Genomic DNA, 27,574 nt, shown 5'->3' with positions numbered 1-27,574 from the left:
GGAGATGGTCAAGAATTATAGATTCCTGATTCCTGTGATTGACAGCAGACTGGACTGGAGATCCAACACAGAGTCTGTGCACAGGAAAGGACTGAGCAGACTGGACTTCCTCAGGAAGCTCAGATCATTTAATGTGTGCAGCAAGATGTTGGAGATCTTTTATCAATCTGTTCTCGAGTGTCATCTTTTTTGCGGCTGTGTGTTGGGGGAGCGGCGTCAGAGCCGGAGACTCCGACAGACCAGACCGGGCCATCAGGAGAGCCGGCTCTGCGATCGGTCGCAGGACGGAGATCTTTGAGACCGTGCAAGAAAGGAGGACGCTTAAGAAACTGTCATCCGTCTTAGACAACCCAGACCACCTTCTCCACCTCACACTGGATAAGACAGCAGAGCAGCTTCTCCAGCAGACTGTCGAACGGAAAGATGCAGGAAATCTTTCCTACCTGATGCAATAACCCAATACAATAACTCACTCTAATCAGTCGCTGTGCTACTTCACATTGTTACTTTGCCAATTTGATCCTTATTTATTCCTCTCTATTGGTAAATATGGAGAGGCCTTCTTTCTTAGATTTTACTTTATACTTTTACACTTAAGTGAATTTATTTTATTTATTTTTTAGATGTATTTTTAGCTTGTCTTGTCCTTGTATGTCTTCCTGCTGCTGCGAAACAATGTCCCAAGCATGGAATCATTAAGGTACATCTCATCTCATTTTCCTTGAAATGCCTTTAAATAAATCCAGGTACCTCTACATGCATCTCTAAATTTCTGATTTCTGTATTTCTAAAATGTGCTTTATAAGAATAAGAATAAGTCTTTAAAAAAAGCCTAATTTCAGGGTCTAGCTCTCGCCACCTAAATGCTGCTTGGTGTGCAGTTTTAATGCCAAAGGCTATTTTCAAGCTGAAGCAGAGCCGAAAAGGCTTTTCTGAATTTCACCACTTAGGACACCGAAACTACTGGTAGATTGGAATATAAGTGCAAGATCGGTGTGACTGAAGTATGCGAAGTCAATGACATTTACTGTGAGACCTTAAGCCAGCCTGAAATGGGTTTCAGAGAAATGCCCCATCATGGCAGCCGAATATGGCACCGTAAAAGCCCACCCACGAATAGTGCTGTGACAGACATGTTGTGCACGTTGGACAGCCAGCCATACTGGTTGATTTCCACCTGCTCAGACCCCTCAGGCTTGTCAAGATATATTATATTTCTGTTTCGAAAGTGAGCGGTATTTTCCGGGCCAGTGATGTAGAAAAATCCCTGGTGTCTGAGTGACGGCGGGGCTTAGACTTCAGAATGCTGACCAAGAATTGCAATATCCGTCAAGAATCCGGTCTCTACTCCGCCCAGATTTAGTGGTCGAAGAACAACATTTATACCGCTGAACTCCGCCGTACACGGTGTGTGTTGCTGAGTGATTCATTTATTGGAATTCCATTAACTTTATTTGATCGCAGCGGAGACGATTTATATAAAAAAAAGGTCTGAAAAAATCTGTTTGAGCCTCTCACAAAGACGTTATATGAAATTGGTAGAACTCTAAAGCTGTGCGTCAATTTTTATTTATTTATTTTTATTTATCTATCTATCTATCTATCTATCTATCCATCTATCTATCTATCTATCTATCTATCTATCTATCTATCTATCTATCTATCTATCTATCTATCTATCTATCTATTTATTTTTTATTTATTTATGTTTGTTGAAGCAATCATATATGGATTGCTTTTTTCAGGCCTTTCGAAAAAAATGTCATGATTGTCAATTTAATTATGGAGTGATACTGTCTTTCTTTATGTAGATGGAGGTTTGGGCGTACTCAGCATCTCAGCAGCAGCTGCCATCATGTGCGGGAAGTGCTCCTTTACCAGGTTTTTCTTTTCTTCTTTTCTTTTTTTAAAGCTCCAAATAAAGGGAGCACTGGGAGTCCTGCCATAGTTTTGCTTTATGCACACCTCAAAAAAGCTACCTGTGAGGATTAATCCAGGCAGAAAAGAAAGGCTCACCCGTCTTGAGCAGGACTGCGGTAGCGTCACAGGAAACGTTGTCTTCCAGATCAGTGCTCCCTGTCAAACCATTTGCCAGATTGACCGAACTCTTCTTTCGCCGGCTGAAGTAGCGCTGAGCGCTGCCGTTGAACCTGATATCGAAACAAAAGTTAGCACATCTTTCTTTCTCGGCTGTACGCAACCCGCGAAAAGAGATTCAAAAGCCTCTCGAGGATGACGCTCACTTCATGATGAGGATGTAGACCGCATACATGAGAATCAGGACGAGACTCTCCCACCTGGATGTTTGCACGCAAACAGAAAGTCAGTCAAATTTTTGGAGACATATCTTTATTTGGATTCAAAAATAGAGGGTAGAAAAATGTCACACACCAGCACACCTTCTCATCGTAGATGAACTGCAGAGATAAGACAACAGACAGCAATGTTAGGTGGTTAGGCGGCATTTCGGCGTCTACGGCACGAAGGGTCACGATCAATTCAAGATTCAGAGAGCCAGTGGATATTCATCACCCTTTGGTTCGGCATATACAATTTATATTTATGACATAACTAAAAATGTACAAACCTTTGTATTTATTTTACAAACACAAGAAGGGCAGTCTTTAGCATGCCGAAGACTATCCGAAAGCACGGGTGGGTTTGTTAACACGTGGTCGAATGAGGCTGATTGGAAACTAAAAACTGGTCAGGCAACAACTGGATTCATCTTTGAAATAAAATAAGCACAGCCAAAAACGACCCAAAAAGGATCTCAAAATGAAAATAAAGGGTTGTGTTTTTTAAGACAATTATGATTTGATGCGATGGCACATCTCAAATGGTGGACGTCTGGAGAGGATACACGGTGTATGACTAAAGTCTCAGCTGAGAGTCATAAAATGCAACCATAATTTGATACAATGCACTTGGGAATTTAGGGGTCTTTATATGGTGCCATTATAACACACTTTATCATCTTTACTGTATGCTGTTTTTCTACAAGTGCCTCTGAGTTCTTACCACGATCAGGGCTGTAATGGAAAATGTGTAGTAAACGGAGTCTCGTAGCAGGGCCCAGTGAGAGAGCTTCACCGCCTGCAAGGGAAACGGATTCAGTTAATCCACTCATTTCGGTAATATTTCAAAATTGTCGGAGTTCATGCAGCTTTTCTGAAACAGCGACATGGTGAGCAGACGGATATAAAGAAGGGAGCTGTTGAGTTGATGCCAAAAATCACAGTCAATGAAAAAGCCTATATTTAAAAAGTAGCTGGAGTCTTTATGAAGTCTCTGTAATCACAAGTAATTCAGAAGCTCACAATGCCGTGACTAATCTTGCTACTCTCAGCACATTATTCCCATGCAGGGTTCAAACTGAGGGAAGAGTCAGAAGTCACATCTTGAATTTGCCACTCCCGCTCGCTGATATGTTTGTAGCTGGGGGCCAGAGGACAGAGAATAACAAAACTTGTTTGCTCGCTACTAATGTCCAGTAGGGCTTTGCAAGAAAGCCCAGCTGGGAACGGCAAGCATTAAAAGTGAGGTGGGTTTGGACTCGCAAAGGCTTTTAATGCACCCCGTCCCTCTGAGGTCCGCCCCGCCGCATGTCCTCCTCGCTCATTAGCTCCCTATGCTTACATAATGCACAATCTGGGATTGCATCACTTTTTGGAGTCAAGAGTGTATATTTTTTTGCAAAGCTCGGGGCATATACTTGTCCTCCGCTCCTTTCATCGCAAGGCATGGCCCTGATGCGGGCGTGTCAAGCAGCATCTCTTTGCTCTCGCTGTAGCTAATGGATCAGACCCAACCAGAGGTGGATAACAGATAGGTACACTCTTTTTTCTGGGGTCATAATATGAAACTCCGCATCTGTGTGTGTCGGGACGAACCATTGTGACAAGAAGGTTCCCTCATTCTAATGCAGGGGTGTCAAACTCATTTTGGTCCGGGGGCCACATACGGCCTAATTTGATGTCAAGGGGCCGGACCAGTAAAATCATTACCTAAAAGTAACACTAAGTCCAAATTTTTCCATTGTTTTACCTGTAAACAGGTAAATTTTAACAATCTTTATATGTCATGAACTGTTCCTCTAACAAATACATGACACATTAATATTATTATGAATATTAAAAAAGAAATGATGATATTAAATCCTAAAAATATTATTGAGTTGAAAGAGAAAATCTTGTCACTGGGAAAATTTGTCACTGGAATTTATTAGAAAATGGATTGTTAGCATGTATAAGAGGAGGTGTAACATCTACAAGGCTACTGGTGGCTATTCCGGTTATTAAATCAATCTTTTTAATGTTGCTGTTTTTTTTTGCTATCGTTTTTGTGTTTTTCATAGAAATATGAAAAGGAAAGATCCTTTTAACAATGTCACTAAACGTTTTTTCATCAAAAAAAATCTTTTTTTTTTTTTTTTTTCAAATTTTGAAGAAAAAAATACATTGCAAAGTTTCTTTTTCACATTTTCCTTGTTGTTTTTTTTTAAACCCATGAGACATCGTGCACACTGAGCCACGGACTGTGTACAATATTTTGGACTTTAAACATAATGTGACTCAAAACACAAATAAATATAACATTGTAAATTGCAAAACAGTTAATCATCATCATTCTTTACATTCATTTCTTAAAGTTGACATTGTATACAATTCAGGCCTTTCAAAGGGAAAGGATCAAGCAAAGAATGCAGCAAAATCAGCATGCGTACGTGGCGCTCTGTGTGAAATGTGCGGTTAATCAGGAGTACATATAATTTGTGATCAAATGCCGACCCTTAAGTCCAAATTAGAAAAGTCAACAGGTGCTGCGCTTGAGAAAAACATTCTTCATGGTTGAACCTTGGATCAAATTTCCTCTAAAGCTGCAGTTTGGTGTGATCAGCCTCGTGCGTGAAATCACGGCGTGTGTGTGTTTTGCTTTGCATTCTGATTAAACACAAGTCATTGGTGCGTGTGTGTGTGTCTGAATATTAATGGGAAACATCAGGCGGTAGGATGTACTCTGTGGAAATGCCAGCAGGTCTGCTGCGGACTCAAGGCTAACAATGTAACGCTTCAACATCATACCTGGCCTGCGAAGAAGCCACACACACCGATTATGCAGAGGATGTTGAAGACAGCTGAACCCACTATGGTCCCAACACCAACGTCACCTTTGGTGATAAACACCCCTGGATAGAAATACAATCGTCCTTCATTAAGTCTAAAAACATGAACGAGGGAAGTGATTAGAAAACCCATACTTGGTCAGGCTCTCATCAACAAAATGCTTTCGAAAGAACCTCAGACGTCTCTGACCGGGTCCTCAGCAAAGTGGATGAAGAGAAGTTTGCTTGCACTCAAGTTAAATGCATTAACACACATTAAATACAAAACAAGATTACAAAGCTAACCTTTACATTTGCTATTTTAACAATAAGAAAATGACAATGTTCGAATATCGTCTAACAAACAAGATAATGGGTTTGTTTATATCATGAATCAATATATTCCAGGGTCACACAAAATGGCTTTTGTTAATATGATTGTGTAAAGTGCTTAGAGGCAAACAAAAGGTGTGTGAGGATGTGACGATCAATGAATGCCAAACTGAAAGCGGACTCTTTAGTCAACTTTGGGATCCAAAAGAGGAACCAAACTGCGCAAAGAATGTGATGGTACGTTTTCAGGTCTATCAAGTTATAAGTATACAAAATTGAACATTGCAAACCCACAGTGTATCAGGGACACCATCTGACATTCTATTACTTTACGGTGCAGTTTGATATAAATTAACATTAAAAAAAAACATTGGCGAGTGGTTATTAAATAAGAGATGACATTAATGTGCTTCATTATACTTCGGTCATGTTTGTTTAATGCAAACAGCTCGTGCGAAAGCATTAAAACACCCATTTAAATGCATGGATGGTTCCTTCGCAACAGCCAGCGTTTAGTAGAATGCAAGAGAATAGAGAGTAGATGGCGTGTACCTATGACGGAAGTGAAGAGTTCAGGGGCTGAGCTGCCAGCGGCCATGAACGTTGCGCCTGCGACGTCCTCGCTGAGATGGAGACGCTGGTGGGAGAAGTAAGAAGAGAAAAGGAGCGGTGACGTCAGGAAAATAACCTAATTTTGTATCTAAGAAACATCCGCTGTATCTTGCATTCTATCTTTGAAATAATGAAGAACACTCGCAGACGCATGGCTGAAACATTCAGGTGAGACACTTGTGACTTCGATGGGATCTTGATCAGATGCTCACATTTATTTCCAATTGTGAGCACAAATGAAAGGACTGCAGTAGTAGAAATAGATAATTCTATACTTCTATATATATATTCTATATTTCCTTACAAACACTGTGAAAAAAAGAGTGGGTTTATTGTTTGGCCCATCAACAACAGATCCATAGTGTCAGAATATTATGACACAACAACACATATATAAATAGAACCAAAAATAATTCTTTGTCTTATTTAAAAAAATGTGAAAGAGATTCAGAATACTGGAAAGCCACTAACCTTTTTTTTTTTCTAAAAAAGGACATAATAGTTAGTTTAGAATTGCTTCTAAAATAAAACAAAATTGTGATACCAAAATTACTCATTAAATATGAATGCTGAAACCGAAGTAAACACTGCGGCAGAAGTGCCTTGGAGCTAACTTTATAGTAGCTTACTTTATAACATTTCTTTCACTGAAAATACTCATCTAGTTTGCGGCCTTTGTTTTTTACCTCTTTATTAGCTTTCAACTCTTTTGAATTCTGCTGATATTCACAGTGTTTGTACTGTGTTGTTTGATTATTCAGCATGTATATTGGGAGACCTTAAATATGTAAATCACATTTTTAACAACACATAAATGATAATAAACAGTAGCTGCTGTAGCTATTTTCTCCCTATAAACATCAGACTAGTCTTCGTGTTTATCTGCATTGACCCCAAAGCCCTGAAACCTTTACCGACTTGAGTTTTACCTCACATATTTTCTCCAAGGAGGGCACAAAGTAGTCATCGCATACCACAGCCAGGGCGCAGAACAGATATATGGTCTGTGAAGAGAGTGATAAAAATTACATGGTTCAGTGAAGTAAAGCCGTGTTTCCGGATGTGAGCTCAGTGTCAGAGACGGTAATGTGAAAAGTCCGAGCCCTGGTGGGCTTCGGTTGTATCAGTGAAGCTTCAGATTGTCTTGCCAGAAATACTCGTTTCAGACACTACACAATATGCTTTTTCAGCTTTCACTTCTTGCAGTTACATTTAATGACATGTAAATCATCATGGAAAAATAAAACAATAAGTGCGATAATTGAAGGTCAAAGATTCAGTGATCTGATGTGGGCGCAAATGTGCTGCAGCACAGAGCATATTAACAATTCATGGAGTAAATTAATCATAACTAAGGGATTATTGAACCAACCTTAAATTATATAAGCATGTAATATATTGTTTAAAAAATAAATAATAGACTAGTAAATATCTCCTATCCCATGATTACTAGTTTTGACTTTTCTTTATTGGTCATTAAGACTGATAGTCTTCTTCTTCTTTCGGCTTTTCCCTTCACGGGTCGCCACAGCGCATTAACCTTCTCCATCTAACACTATTCTCCTTATCCTCCTCTCTCACACCAACTACCTTCATATCCTCTCTCACTGCATCTATAAAGCTTCTCTTTGGCCTTCCTCGAGACCTCTTGCCTGGCAGCTCCAATTCCAGCATCCGTCTACCAATATATTCTCTATCCCTCCTCTGTACATGACCCAACCATCTCAGTTTGGCTTCTCTGACCTTCTCTCCAACACATCTAACATGTGCTGTTCCTCTGATAGACTCATTCCTGATCCTATCCATCCTGGTCACTCCCAAAGAGAACCTTAGCATCTTCATCTCTGGGACCCCTAGTTCTGCCTGCTGTCTTTTGGTCATTGTAACAGTTTCTAGGCCATAAATCATCGCTGGTCTCACCCCTGTCTTGTTCACCTTTCCTTTTATTCTGGCTGATAGTCTTCTATCACATAGAACCCCTGACACTTTTCTCCACCCATTCCAATCTGCTTCAGCCCGTCTCTTCACCTCTTTTCCATAATCTCCGTTGCTCTGGACTGTCAACCCCTAGTACCTAAAATCCTCCAACTTCCTAATCTCCAATGAGATCGGTGAGGCTACAGGGAGCTGTAGCCTCACCGAGGAGAGGAACACAGTTCCATCCGAGTTCCTCTCATTCACACACATTTACTCTGTCTTGCTGTGGCTAACTTTCATTCCTCTCCTTTCCAGCACATACTTTACTACACCTCTCTGGATTTTCTCTGCTCTCACTCCAGATCAAAATGCCATCTCCAAACATTGTGGTCCATGGAGATTCCTGTCTAACCTCATCCGTCAGCCTGTCCATCACCACTGCAAACAAGAAGGGGCTCAGAGCTGATCCCCGATGGAGTCCCACCTCCACCTTGAACTTCTGTGTTACCCCTAACGCACACTGCACCACTGTCTCACAGCTAGCATACATGTCCTGCACCAGTCTAACATACTTCTCTGCCACTCCAGACTTCCTCATACAATACCAGAGTCCTCTCTTGGTACCCTGTCAAATGCTTTTTCTGGGTCTACAAAAAAACAATGCAGCTCCCTCTGGCCTTCTCTGTACTTAGTTTCCTTAATCTCATCAGTGTCTGCCATCAATTCAAAATCTTACTCTTGACTTCAATTTAATTGGTAATTGATAAATTTTATTTTAATTTACTCAATAAATAATTTGAATAAAGGGCAGCACGGTGGTGCAGTGGTTAGCGCTTTGGCTTCACAGCTCCCCCAGTTCTGACAAGAGGATCTTTCTGTGTATGCGTGATTCTCCGGTTCCCTCCTGCGGTCCAAAAACATGCAGCAAGTTAATTGGAAAAAATTGGGAAAATTGCCCAGAGAGAGTGAATGATTGTCTGTCTGTATATGTGGCTGTGCGAATGAGGGGCAACCACTCCGGGGTGTACCCCTCCTCTCGCCCAATGACAAATCGGATAGGCTGCAACGTCCCCCGCGACTTGGAGTACAGGGTAAGTGCCAGATGATGGATGGATGGATGAATTTGAAATAAGTAATGTGATGCCTGTAATGAAGATTGAGATGTTTAGGAACTAATGGTCTACTTCCACCCAGATTATTTTCTGCAATGGTGAAGCTTTTTTGAGTATGTTTCTCTGTGCTTTGAGCTCTGTGTCAATTTAGTATTTTGGAGGCATTGTGTATCTGTAATGAATCTATTTTATGATGCACTCATACTTTCTTCATTATCATCCATTCACCTGCCTCTGTTGAAATCCCCAAAGTCAGGTCAGAACTCACTCTCCATGTTGTCATTTCATTACAAGCAGCATTTAAAATCATGTTTTATTAAGTTCCTATGTCTTGCTATTCCGTGATGCTTTTCAGTGACACATCCTCTGGTTACAGTGCACTGACTTTGGCCAGTAAGCATAATTCCTTAAATCCATTTGTAAAATTCTAGTTGAAAACAGTCTCAGGAGTTTGCCTTTAGGAGATAGAAACTGTATAAATTGAAGTTTTAAATTCAGATGAGATACCCATCAGGATGACGGAAATTCATAAAATAATGTTTGACAAAGCCTTTTTCTGCACAGTGTCTTTTAAAACCCAAAACAACTGCAAATCACTGCAAGCTATGTCAGTCAGTGCCAACACTGACTGACATAATAAATATCAAACGGAAGACAGGAAGCTTAGATCAAAATCCGTGTAAAGAAAAAGTATATAATCCAATGCTTAGTTTAAGAAAAAGGAGAGGTAGAAAGTCCCGTTGGATTTTCAGGATTCAGTGCATTCAAAGAAATTGCAATTTCCAAAGCATCTTGTAGAAATATCAGTGAACATATTGCATGTCTTGATTAGAATAATGGGGCCTTTGTGGGCATGCTTGACCTTGGGACTGGCCCATTTTGTGGCCGAAATGTTCTAAATATGGAAAGGCAGAACATTTCAATGCAGGATTAGAACAATGTGGCATGCTCTACAGGTTTTGTCCTCCCCTAAAAATCACACAGCAAGCAAGTGGAAAGAACCAGCACAGAAACATTTGCTGTGAAATGACACAAAATGCATTATCCCAAAGGTTACCCAGCTCAAGCAATGTGTTGCTGAGAACCTACTACAGTTTGAAAAAAAGCAAGTCGTCAAGAAAAGGTTACTTTCATTTGTCCCCCTGCAGCAGGGAGAGGCCAACTCCGGGTGGCTGAACTATAAGTGCAACATTGCCATGTACTGGAGAAATGGTCCGTTTGCTAGTTTAAAAGTACAAAGCAAAGTTCCCTGGACACATTGACATGAGCTTCCACTCCAAGCGCTAAGCAACAGCAAACCATGTGTCAGCATAAAGTTTTTTTTTTTTTTTTTTGCTTTTTTTTTTTTTTACCAGTTACATTTAAGTGACTGCAAAGGAGGTTCATCCGAGCCTTGACCTTGCATGTGACCCCTACTGGGCTGTGCCGGGCAGCCCAGTTTGTCCAGTCATGCATGTGCTGAAGCACTGAGATAAAGCTGGAGAGAATATTCTCTGGACCTGCCATCATGCTGCTGACCCAGATACTGTTTTGTCATCAACCACAATTTTATAGTTAAGCAATTAGCCCCAAGACACAATTCAACTTTTACATCATTGTACAGCTGGTGAGAATTTTGCCGCGTTAAAACAAGACCACAACACTGAGCCATCAGTTCACCAGTTTGGGAAAAGTTTGATTTTTAATTGTTTGTGTTTCTTTCCAGCCTTTCAGCCTATATGTGGATACATCTTGCAGAAATAACTTTCTTCCTGAAAAATAAACTTATTTTGATTATTGCATGTTTTGTATGTTGAGACAAGAAAAAGCGACCCAGAATCAGTCATTTGACCTCTAAATTAATAGATTAATAACAGATGGGACTTTTTTCACTGTTTCATGTTGTTTCAACCTTTGAAACCTTTGAAGTCATCTGTTTGTTTGTTTGTTTGTTTGTTTGTTTGTTTGTGTGTTTATTTGTTTGTTTGTTTGTTTAGAAGTTTATTAGGACAGTGTACAATTACATTAAGCACAGATTGTAGCTCATAGCTAATTTCCCCAATCTTGTCCCCGAGTGTCTTGCTGTCAGTCTTTTCATGATCAATGTTTTTTGTGACATTTTTGCCCTTCTGGAAATTCTTTAGCTCTCTTTCAGAACATGAACTTTGTCATTTAAATATGTAAGTTCTAATGCTTGGATTAAGTGGGTTGAAACGCATCTTTCATAAGCATAAGAATGATACCAAGGACTACCTGAGGTCACTGCATCTCTCTTTCAGGAGCCAGTATTTATTCCAGTAACCCTTAAGTCTGTCGCTGCACCATATACAAACAGGATTGCGAACATACTTCTCTGTCAGCTGTTGCCTGTGTGGAATTAAAAAAGAGTGGTGTGTCTGAGTGCGCTTGTGTGTGTGTGTGTGTGTGTGTGTGTGTGTGTGTGTCTAATGTGTGAAAAATGTAGACCCGATTCTGAAATACCAGACCCCAGTTGAATATCTACCTAACATTGCTGGTTAGGTAGTCAAAGGACACTATGTTTGATTATGTTGGGTAGACTATTTTTTTATGATATGAAAATAAATTCAGTATCTGGACATGAATGTGGAGTTATTCAGATGAGGGTTACACTTACACACAAGACGTGCAGGGCGATTGCTCCTTCTGTTCTCTCTTTGTGCGTAAACAGGTCTGTAGGGAACTCATGCAGAGCTGCAAGAGACAGAAACAATAAGCACAGTAAGAACAGCGCATAGGGATAGTTTGTGTGTGTGTGTGTGTGTGTGTGTGTGTGTGTGTGTGTGTGTGTGTGTGTGTGTGTGTGTGTGTGTGTGTGTGTTTGCCTGCTTGTGTGCTCTCATGTGCCGTTGTGCACGGATGCTTGCATTGCTTTGAAAGAAAGTGGTTCATAGGACATATTTACATTGACCAGCAGATATCGAACCTCAAGAGGTCACTTGTATGAAGTGACATGGAGCCATGGAGGCTACCCACAGAACACCTTGCCCCGGAGTATGCGGCAGTTAGGACAGTGGAAAGATATCATTTCCCAAACCATTTGGGGACAATGAAGAGGGAACGCCAGGAAAGCAAGGGCAAAAGAGAACACTTTTAGAACAGAGAGTAGGATATTTAGGGTACAGGCAGGTGCAGTGAAGAGTAAAGCAGAGAGAAAGGGTAGAGCCCCTGCAATTTCCACTTTTTTGCTTGAGAGAAACCTGAGCACGAAGCCAAAACTGTGATTATTGATGTGTATTGTGCAAATAACTAAATTCAAAGAACAGTAAAAACTGGCAGTAGGAAGTGGTGTGAGTGGAAAACAGAAAGGTGAACAACAGGGCCTTTGGACTGAAAAGGCAGCCTGTTTCATTATACTCTCTCTGCGTCGTTTCTTGACTTCCTCTCCAAGTTTATGCCTGCATCTGACGGCCAAGTCAGTGACAGGCTCTTGGCCGCCGGTTATTGTTAAGGAACCTTTGCCTCTCACGCCTCGAGCACCAAGTCACCTCTGTCATCACGTCCTCCCATGCAAATCAGGAGCTCATTCACAGGTCACTGCAAACATCTGTTGCACATTTCAGTTGTTCCCCAACAAAGGCCAGTAAGCAGGAGAGAGAGCATTAGGACATTTCAAAACATAGGTCTCGGCAATTCACCCGAAAGCATATCGAATCAGACAATTAGAAGCTTGAATAAATCGAATCTTGTGAATGTCAGTTTACTGTATCCACTTTTGGGTTTTCATCCTGTTCAACTAACCTGTCAGCTTTGTCAAACTCAATCAGATTGTGTACCATTGTGGATCAACCAATAGCATTCAACCGAAGCAGCTTCTGACTATTAAAAACACCACGAACACGATTTGACTTCAGGTGTAATGACTGAAAACGATGCAGGCAGACCGTCTCAAGAAAGCAAAAGAATGATGACCGATTATTAGTCATTCATTGATTTGACAGACTCTCCATACAATCCTTCATTTGTTCATATACTTGCCAAGGACTATACATTTGTTCTATACAGCTAAAATTGCCTGATGGAGGGAATTGCAGCGGACAACCTATACCAGGGGTGTCAAACTCAAATACACAGTGGGCCAAAATTCAAAACTGGGACAAAGTTGCGGGTTAACATTGATATTTATTGAAAGAAAATCTTACTCCAGATACAACAATGAACCTTTTTATATGGACCTGAACAAGTTTTGCTTAAAAACTAAATATGGAACAAGCATAGCTTAATACTATACAATATAAAACTAAATATTGCACACATGCAAAATCCTGTTTTCTGCCCAAGTAGCAGGGTGCCAGTATAAGCATAAAGTCACTATGACTATTGTACACAGAGGAGAGGGCGTTTATGGGCCCTGTTGTGATTTTCGTGCCAAAACACCAGCAGAAAATTCTGGGATTTTTTAGAATTAGCGGTACATGCACTGTAGACTAGTCATTTGGTATGGCTTTGCGGGCCAAATATAATTACAGTGCCGGCCAAATTTGGCCCGCGGGCCAGAGTTTGACACCTATGACCTATACCGTTGTTTTAGTTTGTGACAGGAAGCAGGCGAGTATCCAGGCAGGCACAGGTAGAGCAATTGAGCTCCACACAGAAATGCCAGAATCTGCCAAATCAGACGCCGCCTCGCTCTGAGGCGAAACACCCCTCTAATGCCCAGACCGGCACACAAGCTTGTTTATTTAACATAAAGCAGATTAAAACATTCAAAAGTTCTGATGTAAAGTCATGTCCCCCAGTTGGTGAATTCAACTCTGTGCTTGGTGATCTTTGACTGAAGAGATGAGTTTATTCAAAATCAAGTTTACAGGGAGAAAATACTTGTCTGCAAACTTTGCATTTTTGAGATCGATACTTTGTGCACTGTCTGGTGTAGTATATTATCTACAAACTAAGCAAACTATATTACACAACAAAAGGTGGGATGTTTTTCAAAGGAGAGATCCCAGTATGGCTGCATCATAACGGGAAACAAGCAACAACTATACAATCATTGGTTTCATCCCACTTGTACAGCAATACAGTAAAAATCTATTATCTCTTTTGAGCGATCAAAAGGAAAGAGCAATAGTTTCGGCAGTGGACTTAGATAAAGGACTGCATCAAATGCTCTGCAGCCAAACTGTAAGTTGTCTGTCAGCGGGGTATGGCAATCATTCATAGAGCCTGGGAACTACACTTGTCATCAGAGGAGGTGGGGAATTTTCCTTTTACTGTGATAGTATTGAAACACAGGAAATGTGGGGATCGGGGATGGGGATAGAACCTTGATGAAGGAAACTTAACTGTTGGCAATTGTGGTGCATGAAAAGCCCGAATCGTACAAATTACAGTTATTTTTACTTATAAAACACAGCTCCACTATAAAAAAAAGGGCACATTGATCGAAATCTTACTTTCAACGATAGATATCTGATGTAAAGCGCTTCAATATTGTTATGTAGTTGTAAGCCCAGGGTCCTTACAAGGGTCTGACATGCCACAACTCTGCATTTTAACTATATGATTAACAATATGGTATTGACTATATCAATAAAAAATGGATCTATATTTTTGTTTCAGTTAAGGTACCTTTCCTGTAGGATAAACTGTGGATAGAGATACTTTATGTGGTTCTTCTCTGATCCTAATCCCTTGCATACTAAAATGAGCTATGAGAAACTGGGCTACAGGCTCAATGGAAATATTGCACTTTAGAGGTTTTGGTAAAAACTTCTATTTATAGGCTCAGCATTTAAAAACGCAACACTATATTCGAGGAAATGTGATAATAAGATATAATCTGTCTTTGGAGACAAATAAATGTTATCTTAAGCAGGCTGCTTAGCTTACCACATGTAATAATGCCCATTTAAAAAGCCAGCCCTATAGGAGACTGTTACCTGGAATGTGATTTAATTGACAATCCAGACATGTTAAAAGTGCAGTAAGGCAAAAAAATTTGCATTCAGTAGGATATTCCCCCACCTCTGGAGTAATCATGATTGTTGCATTCCTCCAAAAGGGGGCAAGAAACCCAGATACTAGTTGTCTCATCTCTCAGGCTTTATATGCCACGACTCTTCCTGACATATTTCTCGAACAAAAGGTTCCAACTTTAGGAGAGAATCTTTTTATAAGTTCAAGTAACATTTTGGCCTATAAAAATCAAGCATGACTGAGTGGCTGCTGGATATTTTCCACACGGCACTTTGCTGATATTGTCAGATATTGTCAGATAGTAATAAATGATTGCACTCCAGTGCAATCTGACTCACCTGATACACTCATATTAGCTTAAGAGACTGCCTGCTTATTGCAGCCCGGGAATGTAAATCTGTAGAATTATTCAACAAAGTTCATTTAGTTCATCGTAATGCTTGCCAAGGACTGGCTTGGCACGTCTATCAGTGGTCCTGCGTTGACAACAAAACAGACAGCAGGAATGCAGTCACAGTGAGGTGAACTGTGCTTCACGAGAGCAGGTGAGCCAAAGGTGTTTTCACAGCCGGATCCTACTGAGTGGACATGCAGACAAGAGGACGGCCGGCGCGTAAAACAAGCAGCAGATATGCTTTCTCCCATGGCCTCATTCAGTCTGTGTCAACAAGGATGGTCAGTCTGGAAGCACCTGTATTGCTGTTTGACTCGACTTGCCGTTCTATCCTTAATCACCCGGACCTGCTGTACATCTTTTCCATCTCGATCTCTCTGTTTAGCCAACCTGTATAGATCACTCTCTCCCTCCTTGCTGTCCAACCGAGAACACTGGAGAACATCATACGCCCTTTGTTTAGCCTTTGCTACCTCTATCTTTACCTTACGTTGTATCTCCCTGTGCTCCTGTCTGTTCTCTTCAGTCCCCTCAGTGTCCCACTTCTCTGCTAACCGCTTTCTCTGTATTTACTCCTGCACTTCCCAATTTCACCACCAAGTCTCCTTCTCTACTTTCCTTCTAGATGACATACAAAGTACTCTCCTACCTGCTTCCCTGATAACACCAGCTGTTGTTTTCCAATTATCTGGAAGCTCTCCCTGACCACCTGACCCTTTCTCAACACCTCCATGAAAACCATACAACACTCCTCCCTTTTCAGCTTCCACCACTTTGTCCTCTGCTCTGCCTTTGTCCTCTTAATCTTCCTTGTCACCAGAGTCATCCTACAAACCACCATCCTATGCTGTCTCTCACCTTCAACTACTTTGTAGTCACTGATCTCTTTCAGGTTATGTCTATACAAGATGTAGTCTACCTGCAAGCTCCTGCCTCCGCTCTTATAAGTTAGCCAATGTTCCTGTCTTTTCTGGAAAAAAGTGTTCACTACAACCATTTCCATCCTTTTGCAAAGTCTACCACCATCTGTCCGTCTGCATTCCTATCCTGGATACCAAATCTCCCCATCACTTCTTCATCCCCTCTATTGCCTGCACCAACATGCCCATTGAAGTCTGCACCAATTTTCACTTTCTCACCTCTGTGGATATTCTGCATCACTTCATGTAACTCATTACAGAACTTCTCCTTCTCCTCAAACTCACATCCCACCTGCAGGGCATAGCCACTAATAAAATTGAGCATCTCACCTTTAATTTCCAGTTTCAGAAATGTAACTTTATCTGACATTCTTTTCACCTCCAAAACATTCGTAAGAATCTCCTCCCTCAAGATAACCCCTAGTCTTCTCTTCCTGTCAGTACCATGACAGTACAACTTAAAGCCTGCTCCTAAGCTTCCAGCCTTACTACCTTTGCACCTGGTGTGCTGGACACACAGTATATCCACCTTCCTTCTTTGCATCATGTCGACCAAATTGCTACCTTTTCCTGTCATAGTCCCGATATTCAAAGTCCCTACTCTCAGTTCCAGGCTCCCGCCTTTCCTCCTCTCTCTCTGCTTCTGAACACGCCTTCCTCCTCTCCTTCTTTGACCTACAGTTGCTCAGTTTCCACCTGTTTCTTGTAGGTCAACAATACCAATGGCGGTCGTTGTTAATGCGGGCCTCGACCGATCCGGTACGAGATCAATGGGTTTGATTCGCATGTTTGGTTTTACAAAGGTTTTATCCTTTCTGACGCAACCCTCTGCATTTATCTGGGCTTGGGACCAGCTCAGGGAGACACTGTCCCGTGCTGCCCTGAGGCTGCATTGTTGAATTACACTATTTCATTTTATCTTATTCCATTACTATTATGACTCTGTTGAGACACTGCAGCTTAAAAGTTTTCAATTCTGGTTAAAACAGCAGTATAAAAATCTATCAGGGCACAGCAGGTGTGTATCACGGAAACTATGTGAACAGGGATCCATCATATAACTGAGATTTACTCTAAGTTTCCTCAGTATGTGTCAAACGGTCTGCTGCTGTGATTCCGGATGTTCATTTAAATGCTGATATAAAAACAATCCAAACATTTTGTATTTGGATTCTTTTTAACCAACTCAGTAGCTAAATTCTGATGTCTGTTAAATTGACCAATTTCCATTTTCTCTTTCCAATTTTGCACATTCAGCTATGGGAATATACCTAATGGACAAAACTATGGAAAGCATATCTAAGATTACATTATGTTTGACACGCTGTATCACGTGTGTGCTGGTGGCTCCAACCAACTCAACTGTCAGTGGTTCCCTTTTGGGGCTCATCTGGCAAGTAGAAGAAGATTTTATTCCTCTTGTCATTAAACGGTTGTTGAACAACCTACTTCTCACTAGAACGGAGTTAATTAAGGAGCCTGGATGTATCCAGCGGTTATTCTTCTGTTGGAATAGTGTATTAATTATTGTCAGGTCTTGTCAGAAATTACGTAGGAGTTTAATTCTACTCGTCTTAGCCAGACAAACATTGTGTGTCTGAGATCACTAAGCAGTGAAACTTTGTTTGTCTTGCAGATCTGGGGTGTTTTAACAAGGCAAGATTGATTCGATACAAGAATATAATCGTCATTGTGAACAGAGGTCAAATCCCTGACATGGGGGGGTTCAAGCCACCCTTGAGTGCCAGAAACAGTAAGTCGAGAAATTAGTCCTCCCTTAGTGCCACAACTACATTTGTTTGTAATTCTCTTACTTATTCTTACACAGCTTATAAAAATAGCTACCATCTGCTCATACCATCACCAAAATAACTGTAATCACCTGATCAGATTCACATGACTTTCTCTTATATTTACTCCCTTTATAACAACGGATAAATAGATTTCATATTTCAAAAAATAGTTGAATTCATAACTCAACCATTGATTGGTTGACTTTGGTTGAATTCATGATTCAAGGCAGAGTGATATTCTGATCATTTAATCTGCCGTAATTTGATTCTGTTGATATTCTCTTAAGAATTACCTGTACAGCTGCATTTTCTTGAACTATACAACACAACAACCTTTATCACGGCTGATTCTGGAGAAACTTTTAGAGAAACTGTATCTTAGATGAGCAACCTTGTCCTCCTGCTGTCACCATGTGCTTGCTTCAAACTAATATGTGTGGAAGCCATGATGCTCATGTGAAACTTAGTCTTGAACTGTGTATTTTCTTGGTTTTATGTTGAAAGTAATTCATAAGTCATTTTTTTTCTTCTCTCTTTTAAATATATTTTAAGAAAAAAGAAAAAAAATCCGATATAGGTTTGCCTTTTCCTGTTTTAAACACAAGTATCAAATGCGGTGATGCAATCATAATCAGTGTTGAAGACCGATGACTCAGTGACTCCAGTGCTTTACTAGATTTTAATGTGCTGTGTTTACATTTAATATTGTTGCACAATGCAAACACCTTTTGCTCCAGCTGGCAGAAATGTATGTGCTGAGACAACCATGCAAAGTGCAAGTCGCTTCATTTCCAATTTGGTTTGAGGTCAGTCTGTGGTTTGGCTGTCAAACAAACCCACAGTCATACACAGGCGGCGAATATGTCATATGAATAAGACATCACTAGCTTTGCTGTAAAGTGGGTGTACTAAACAGCTAAAAATTACAAGTTGTAGGCCCCAAAAAAATATGTATATTTTTAATCTGAATTCCCCATCATTTAAAATAAGAAATAGCCCTCCAAGATACCTAATAATTTAATAGCAACTGATGACTTAAACATGAGTATGCTTTTGTCATTGCTCTCAAGTGTTTTTTTTTTTTTGTTGGTTCCACTTCATCAGCTGATTCAGTCCACCTGGAGGCACAGCTGCCACCCATGGCAGGCAATCCGTGCAGATTTAAAAGGTTATATGGTGACGGGTGGGTTGTGTGGACCCAAATGCAACAATAACAATTCCACACAGATAGGGTGACTATTTAATAATTGACTGCGAGCCGTTAGCAGAATTACAATTCTTGAGAACAAATTGGGGGCTCTCATGGTCTTGCGAGAGAGTGTGGGGGTTCTTGAGGTCCAACGGTAGAACAGGAAACAAAGACGGTTGGTTCCGGAAACTCAAATGGGAGACTGATGCAAGGTCTCCCATGGCGAGCAAAGCAACCAGTCCACTGGTAAGGAAAGACAACCTTGCCACACATGGACCTAGCAACACTTTCTCCCCAAGCACACATCTGCAAGTAGATCACATACCGTTTCACCAGCATCCTTGGGAATCCCCACGGCTCCCCCTGCCGAGGGAGCGCATCAATGATTATGACTTTCTAAAAGTCTCTTTGCTTGAACAGTGCATAATGCATGGATGGACCTTGGCGAGGGCCATCCATCCATTATGCACCACTTATCCTTCACTTAGGGTTGTTGGGGATGCTGGAGCTTAACACTAGCTGTCATCAGCTGAGATGTGGGGTACAGCTCGTACTGGTTACCAGTCAATCCCATAAAGCGACAAACAACTATTCACACTCAGGGCAATTTTTCTAATTTGCAACAACATCCTGCATGTTTTGGATAGTGGGAGGAAACCCACACAGAAATGCAAACTCCACAGAGACAGGCTCTCTGTGGAAATTGAACCAGGGTCCTTCGTGTTGTACTACTCACTGTACCACTGTGCTGCACAAGGTCCTTTTAACAGTAAACAAAGTCAAGGTGGAGAGAAAAAGTTTCTTAGGCTTCTTGATGAGGGAGATAAGAGCAACAAAGGTTGCTGGATATACATTAACCAGTTCATCAGATGGAAAGCCACTAAAAAACCAATGCTGTGCAAAGTGCTGTTCTTCCTTATAATGAGGGAGACATTGGTGGTAATAACACAGTCAAATCAATGCCTACGCCTAAAAGTCATCTATATGCAATTCTTTAAAAATATGATGTGATCAGGAAACAATTGAAGAATTAACTGGAAAACTGAACCATGTTGATGATGGCATTACAGTCTGTAAGTGCTGGAAATCTAACCTTTGTTAGACTAGTTACTGACTCAACTCATCCAGTTGCTTTCAAATTTTGCAAATAACTGAGTTTTGAGGGCTGTCAGGGGAACCTGACAAATAGTCAGATCTGACAAAATTCAATTACTCTGTATCAGGGGTCAGGAACCTTTTTGACTGGGAGAGCCACAAAAGCTAAATAATTCTAAACATATTTCAGTGAGAGCCATATGGTATTTTTTAACGTATAAAAAATGAAATATGTCTAACTTTTAATGCGACTTCTGGTGCCGCATGGAATTGTTCAAAGTGCCGCTTTATATTTGACCGTTTCATCGATGCAATTATATCATTGCATATTAAAAATACCATGGATCCTGCTCTCTCCACAAATGCAAATTCCTCTGTCCACGCAGTCTGGAATGCACGGTCATCATCATCTTTTTTTCTTTTCGCCATCTTTTCCCGTTACAAGGATTGAAGCAGACAAATTAGTTGGCTATCTGATAAAAAAATATTTCTTCACCTTTACAATGACCCGGACATGCCATTGGTTCTCAACTCGACCGACAGGTGACCCGTGAAATTTATCTCCGAAACTAATTTCTGTTTACTTTAAAATGGCACATTATTATAAAGAAATATCCCACGTATTTTAAAATCACTTACAAACTGATTTTTTTTTTCAACTCAAAATTTTCCGAGAGCCATACGCCATCACCAGAAGTCATATATGGCTCGCAAGCCATAGGTTTCCCAGCTGCTGCTCTAAATAATTGAATGAACACTGATGAATGAACTGCGGAAATGCAAATTCATGATATGGAACTAGCGCAGACTTCGGTTTGATCACAACCTCTTTCAGACATGGGGAATACAACAAAGTCAAGGAGTATCAACATTATAAAAAATAAATAAATACTATGTTCTTAAGTCACCAGCATCAATATGACTATTCAAGTCTCATAAAGTGTTCATGACTGTATCTCCCTGTAACATGAATTCCATGGCAACAGAGAGAGTGGATTCTTCAAGCAGTGTGTTTAAATGGCAGAAAGGGGAGGTGGGCACAAATAATAGACAGCTCACCTTAACCTGAAGGGAGTCACTCCACTGCAGCTGCTGCACAAATCGCCATTAGCAATCATTTTTGACGCATTGCGTGCGGAATGGTGGCTAAAACGCAGTGCATTATGCATGATATTTGAGGATTGAATAAAAAAAAAAAAATGCACTCTGATGTGTGATGTGAATCTTGCATTGGTTTATGATTAGAATAAAATAGGCAAGGATGAAAGTGTAAGGAAGTGTCCTGAGCTTGTCAGATCAGTTGTGCTGAAATATCAGACGGTGGTTGGGGGTGTGAATTGGACAAAAGTCAGAGTAACAGATAGAAAATACACATTTCTTGTTGGCCTGGTAATTAAAGCAGCTTGTTGTGAGGTCAGTGTGCTGCACTTTTGACAACCGCGGTTGCTAATTTCAGTGGGACACTGATTCTCAATGCAGAGCAGTGCAAAAATCCACACGCAAGAGAGAAAACGGACACAGGAGCGGGGAAATTTCTATTGTTTCCCCACTTGCAAATACCCTGTTCTCCCTGTTCTAACCTTACCATGCACAATCAGCGGCAGCCGGTATATCAATCAGCAATCAGCCGTCATGTTGCTGGGGGACACTTGTTTTTTTTGCCACAGCCTGCTTTGGTCTCCAGGTTGCAGCTGAGCACTCGCTCGCCTGCCTGCATCATCCCATGCCAGTGTAATTTTGCTGGGCAATTTCGAAGGAGCAACTGTGAGACACAGAGGGGATCTGAATCGACATGTGGAGACTCCTGTTTAGCTTGTTTTCCACTGTGCCTTTGTTCTGGAGCACTTTTTGCTTTTCCTCCATGCTCTGCTCAACACATTCAGTGGCACAAGCCTAACTAGCAGTGCAGCCATATCTCCACCTTTTTTCTAGACTTTTTTCGCCTTTTTTAAATTTCAAATAGACATGCCTGAGACCAGTGGTCCCGGCACCAGTCCGTGGAGCAATTGGTACCGGGCCGCACAATTATTTCTGTTGGATTTATTATCTGAGTCTGAATAATCTTTATTTTGAAAAATCTTTTATTTTGAAAAATTACCGGAATTTCTCTGGTTACATCTCAGTTGCTTGAGCGACAAAAATGTGACCCACAAGCTAGCAAAATGAGTAAAAAACAGACATCAGACAGAAAGTTTCTTTTCGAAGGGGAAAAGGTGGATCCACAAGGTGGATTCAGGTTTATTTATAGTCGCATTATAAACAATCTACGTGTACCGCATCCCCCTCCGGTCCGTGGTAAAATTGTCAAGCGTTGACCAGTACGCAGTCACTGGCTGAGACTTTGATCACAAAAGCCATTTTCAATTGAAAGTTATCTGAAAGAAAAAAATACCAAAGGAATCCAAAAATATCCATCCATCTCCATCTCAGGACTAATGACTACAGGACACCCACCCTGATGGTCATAAACACATCCTAGAGTTCTGTCACCTGAAGTTTGCCTACCTAGCAAACAGGTCTGTGAAGGATATAGTTAACATGGGGCTACACCGAGAATCCCCAGAGACTTATGCAAGGATGCTGTTCAATTTCTGACAGACAAAGACAGCAAGTTAAGCTGGAGAAGTTCACATCAAACACCAGTACATTCAGCATTTGCGCACTGCAGGGGTGTGTGCTCTCCCCCGCAGCTCCACCAATGATTGCTCCTCAAAGAATCCATCAGTCAAACTCCTGAAGTTCATAAACAACACAACAGTCATTCTGTACACAGGATCTGTACACTTCCGGAGGCAGGAACTGGGTGCTAATCATCACTGCAGATCCATCATAACCTATTCTCCTTCTCCCCTCTGGTAGGAGGTACAGGTCACTGTATGTCAGCAATCCCAGCAAGCCATCACTTTTCTAAACACAAGTCCCCAAAATCATATCATATACTAACAATTCATCCACCCATCCATCCATTCATCCATCTTCTACCGCTTTTCCGGAGTTGGGTCGCAGGGTCAGCAGCTGATGAAGAGATGCCCAGATTTTCCTCTCGTCAGACACTTGGTCTAGCTCTTCCGGTGGAGACACCAAGACGTTCCCAGACATTCCTCCTCCTCCCAGTTGGAGATGCCCAGAACACCCTATCTGACTCTTTTCAATTAGGAGAAGTTGTGACTCCACTCTCCCTATTTGCTGAACTCCTGACCTTTCAGAGAAAAATCTTTTTGGCTGCTTGGATCCGCACAGCCTTCAATCCCCCTTTTTAGACCTTACAAGGGAATCTGAGGAGTATGATCCTTTCATAGTTGGAGCACACCCTCTGATTGAGGGGGGATCACCTTCCTGGTTTACCAAATACAGTCCCCGCCATCTCTGCAATGTTGCAGAGACAAGACAGCCATACAACATCCCGAGCCTTAAGGAACCTCGGGCGAACTTCATCCACTGCCAGGGCCCTGCTTTTGATTCTTGACTACCTCGGCAACTTGGAGGGTGGTGTTGCTCAGGGGAACCGATTATTCCTGCTTTGAGATTGAGCAAGACACTGAAGGCAAGACCCTGGCACTGCTCAGTTGCTGCCTTCTGTTCATGGTTCATCCATGATGAGTTAAATGCAGTGGTTCGAATTTCATTGATACTGTGTTCTATGTATAACTTAATGTGATGAAAAAAAGGTCTTTCTTCTTCTTTTCTTCAGCCCCAGAAATAGGGGGGTCACGCCAAAGTCCCCCGACCCAACTTCTTCATTGAAAGGCATGTCGCCTGGATTAAGGAGGTCTTGGAAGTATTCCTTCCATCAATCCATAACCCTTCGAGGTGACATTATTGTTGACAGTATATTGCTTTGCCGCTCTTTATGATGGACGAGAATCTCCTTGAAGCCCCCCAGAAGTCTTTGTCCATTGTCTCTCCAAACACCTCCTACGGCCAAGTTTTTGCCTTGGCAACCAACAAAGCTGCTTGCCGAGGCCTCACTAACAATAATATCTGTACCTAATCATCAATTCCTCAGTTACTTATTACATCCTAATCAGTTTTTACCATCTCCAGCAATACATATCTCTGGTGTAAATAATATAAATACTATATATGTGAGAACATGGTGATCCAGATTTTATCTAATTTGGTATACACTATTATATACATTTTCCCTTTGCATATTGTATTACGGTATTGTGGTGTGTTTTGTGGTGTGAGAAGGAAGAATTGGGGAGATAAAGGCGAGTTCTAACTTTATTCATCGAACACCAACAACTACTAACCGTGAACTTCCGGGATCGATAATATAGCCCTGCTTAACCACTGCCCCCTGCCCCTGGTCCCATGGTGTGAGCGGCCTTGACCCTTAGTGTCCCCTACACGAACACTCAGAAGGGACCCTGGAAGACCAACTAATCCCTAATAGGAGGCTTGATCAGCCTGCCATAATGGCTGCGCCGTCCCTCGGTCAAAATGGCAGGAGGGACAGGACGCTGGACCTGGAGAAGCGGTGCTGGAGTCCTGGACGCAGAGGGCTACCGTGGCAGGGAACCTGGAAGGGACACACAACTTCACCACCCACCCTGTGTGCTGGTTTCAGATCCAGCGTGACACTCCCAATGCCTGACTCAAGAACCCAGGACAGCCCATCATACAGGGGTTGAAAAGGCGAGCGGTGAGCATCATGCCTTGTGGGATACAGTGGTAAACGGGACCTGGAAACCAAGAGCCGAGGTTCTCGACAGGATCCGTGGAATGGGGTGGCGAAGCAGACCTCTCAGGCAAAAATCCCCCTGGGACCCCCAGCGGCTGACCAAGCACCAGCTTGGTGGGTGAGGCGTTGAGGTAATCCTGAGGGGCTGAACGCAGCCCCAGCATAACCAATATAATGGTCCACCCAGTTGCCGCCTGAGAGTGCGGCTCGCAACACTGCCTTGAGGGACCTATGGAATCGCTTGCACAAGCCATTAGCCTGAGGGTGGTAAGCAGCCATACAGTGTACCGTCACCCCCCAAGGACTCTGCCAGTGCTGACCAGAGCACTGTCAAGAACTGTGGACCCCTGTCCGAACTGATGATGGACAGGTTGCCAAAACAGGTGACCCAGGAAGAAAGAAAAGCCCAGGACTCAGCAGAACCACTTCTGGCCCCCTGGACTTCCCAGCCGCAAGCCTGATGTCAGTCATGAATTACGAAATGGCCGTGAGGTTCCGCTACTGGCGAGCAGACCACAGCTCGGCCGCTATAGACATGGCGAAAGTCAATAGCTTGTGGTGCACATATGCTGTGAAAGAGCAGCCCTCCAAAAGGAAACGGAAATGCCACGTCATCAGGTTTAGGACCAACAACTCCCTGTCGAAAACGCTACATTTGTCCTCGCTATCCCAACTAAAGAATGCAAGGGACTGCCATGTAATCGCCACCCGGTGTTCCACCACAGCCCCGACGGCAATGTCAGACACATTGGTCGACAACGCAAAGGGAGCCATGGGAGTGGGATGGACGAGAAGGGCCATATAAGCCACGAAAGCCCGAACCCGTCCAGTCAACCGTGTCCTTCACCTGTCTGGACCACAAAGCCCCGTAAAGTGGCTGAGGGAGGTGGGTACTGGGAGGGAGGAAACAGTTGTAGAAATTTACCATGCCTAAGAACTCCTGCAACTCCTTGACCGAAGCCAGGAGAGGAAAATCCTGTGATGCTTGTATCTTTGAAGGCAACAGGAGTGCATTTTGTGGCGAAATGCAGTGCCCCAAGGACTCAATCACCGGCAGTCCAAACTGGCCCTTAGGCGGGTTGACTATGAGGCCATGTTTCTCTAAATGACGGAAAAACCTGTGTCAGTTGGTCCAGGTGCTCATCAGCCAACGGGCTGGGCATTTCACAATCCCCAGACACTCCATGGTGGTGAACTACTCTTGCACTCAATGTGTTATTGCACTGCCACACTGTTCATATTTCTAATACTTATAAAATGTTTACTATCATCGTTTCTCATCAATTCATATCCAAATGCACTGCAGACAGCAAAGTAGAAATTTCACAGTACAGCGAAACACATTTCTACACTGTGCATATGTGACTATAAATCCTTTAAATCTTGAATCTTGAAGTGCGGGACACCATGTTTTGTAGACATGATGGAAAAGACGGACATAGTGAGCAATGGAAATTGTGCAAGCAAATGTTGAAAAACATCCCCCAATGCTAAAAAGTTAGCACGAGCTAGCGGTCCAGCTCCCCCGTCACACACGGGAAAGTGGCGAAAGACACAGCGTCAATTAAAAGGCGGTTTGTCATGTCCACAAGCAGACCATTTGCGCACAGGAAGTCTGTACCAATGATGGGGACCGTGATGGAGGTGATCACAAAATCCCACTCAAAATGGCGGGCGTGAAAAAAAGAACAGACACTGACGTCGAGCTGAATGTCACAATTGACGAACATTTAACAGCACTCAGCAGCAGGTCAGTCGGCTCCGAGGAGAGCAGGCTCTTCTGCGAGCCAGAGTCCACCATAAACCTTCTTCTTGACCTCGAGTTCCTGATGAACCAGCTTGGTTTGTCTGATGGCTGCCACTTGAGTGCCAGCCTTGGACCTCCCCAGCACCTTGAAGGAGCACAGCGTAACGCAGCACTGCACTGGTGGGAAAAGCAGAGGCCGGTCCCGCATTGCCTCTGGGCAGTCACTCCAGCAACCGCGGCTGCATCCAAATTCCCCGGCACCGTCTGCGGGGGCTCAGACATCATGCTCTGGATGGAAAGCCGCCTGGTAGCTAGCAGGACACGGTTGGCCTCCTCAGCCAGACCCTGGCAAGTACTGGTGGCCAGACACCGGGAGCTAACCAAGGCTGCACGCACCAGAGGCAGGAGCTGGCGCAGGAAGATGTGCAGGAAAGGGAAACCGCCTTTGTCCAATCTGTGCAGTGACAACATGTTGTTCATCAAGTCCACGGAGGTCCTGTCACCCAAACGGAACAGGGACAAGAGTCTGTCCGCCCGCTTTACGGCAGACTGACTGTACCTCTGGAGCAGAAGCTGTTTGAGGAGCACGCATTCACTGTGTCGCGGTGGGTCGCCCAACAGCTGCAAAACTCCCCTTGTGGACCACTGGTCCAGCACTGTAACATTGAAGAAGAACCTGGCATCATCTGAGACAATACCACGCAGGTGGTAAAGTGCCTCGACGTGTTGGAACCAGGAAGCTGGTTCGCTTTGCA

General features: G+C 42.4%; 1 protein-coding gene across 1 annotated transcript in view; it reads right to left on the bottom strand.

Annotated features, from left to right (window-relative positions):
- slc24a3 (solute carrier family 24 member 3) overlaps positions 1-27,574 on the bottom strand; it is a 63,984-nt gene that overhangs the window by 7,492 nt on the left and 28,918 nt on the right. The window contains exons 3-10 of the mRNA XM_086142562.1: positions 11,693-11,769; positions 6,979-7,053; positions 5,990-6,074; positions 5,085-5,188; positions 3,022-3,096; positions 2,392-2,417; positions 2,244-2,297; positions 2,017-2,150 (exon numbers count right to left, since the gene is read on the bottom strand). Of these exons, the coding sequence (XP_085998688.1) occupies positions 2,017-2,150; positions 2,244-2,297; positions 2,392-2,417; positions 3,022-3,096; positions 5,085-5,188; positions 5,990-6,074; positions 6,979-7,053; positions 11,693-11,769 (630 nt within the window). The remainder of the gene's footprint in view (positions 1-2,016; positions 2,151-2,243; positions 2,298-2,391; positions 2,418-3,021; positions 3,097-5,084; positions 5,189-5,989; positions 6,075-6,978; positions 7,054-11,692; positions 11,770-27,574) is intronic.

Source organism: Fistularia commersonii, chromosome 35 (genome assembly GCF_037954325.1).
Source record: "Fistularia commersonii isolate RoL2024-O1a breed Wild chromosome 35, RoL_Fcom_v1.0, whole genome shotgun sequence".
Classification (NCBI taxonomy): Eukaryota; Metazoa; Chordata; class Actinopteri; order Syngnathiformes; family Fistulariidae; genus Fistularia; species Fistularia commersonii.
The sequence above is the reverse complement of the archived record's forward strand: the minus strand, read 5'-3'. Positions and strand labels throughout refer to the sequence as shown.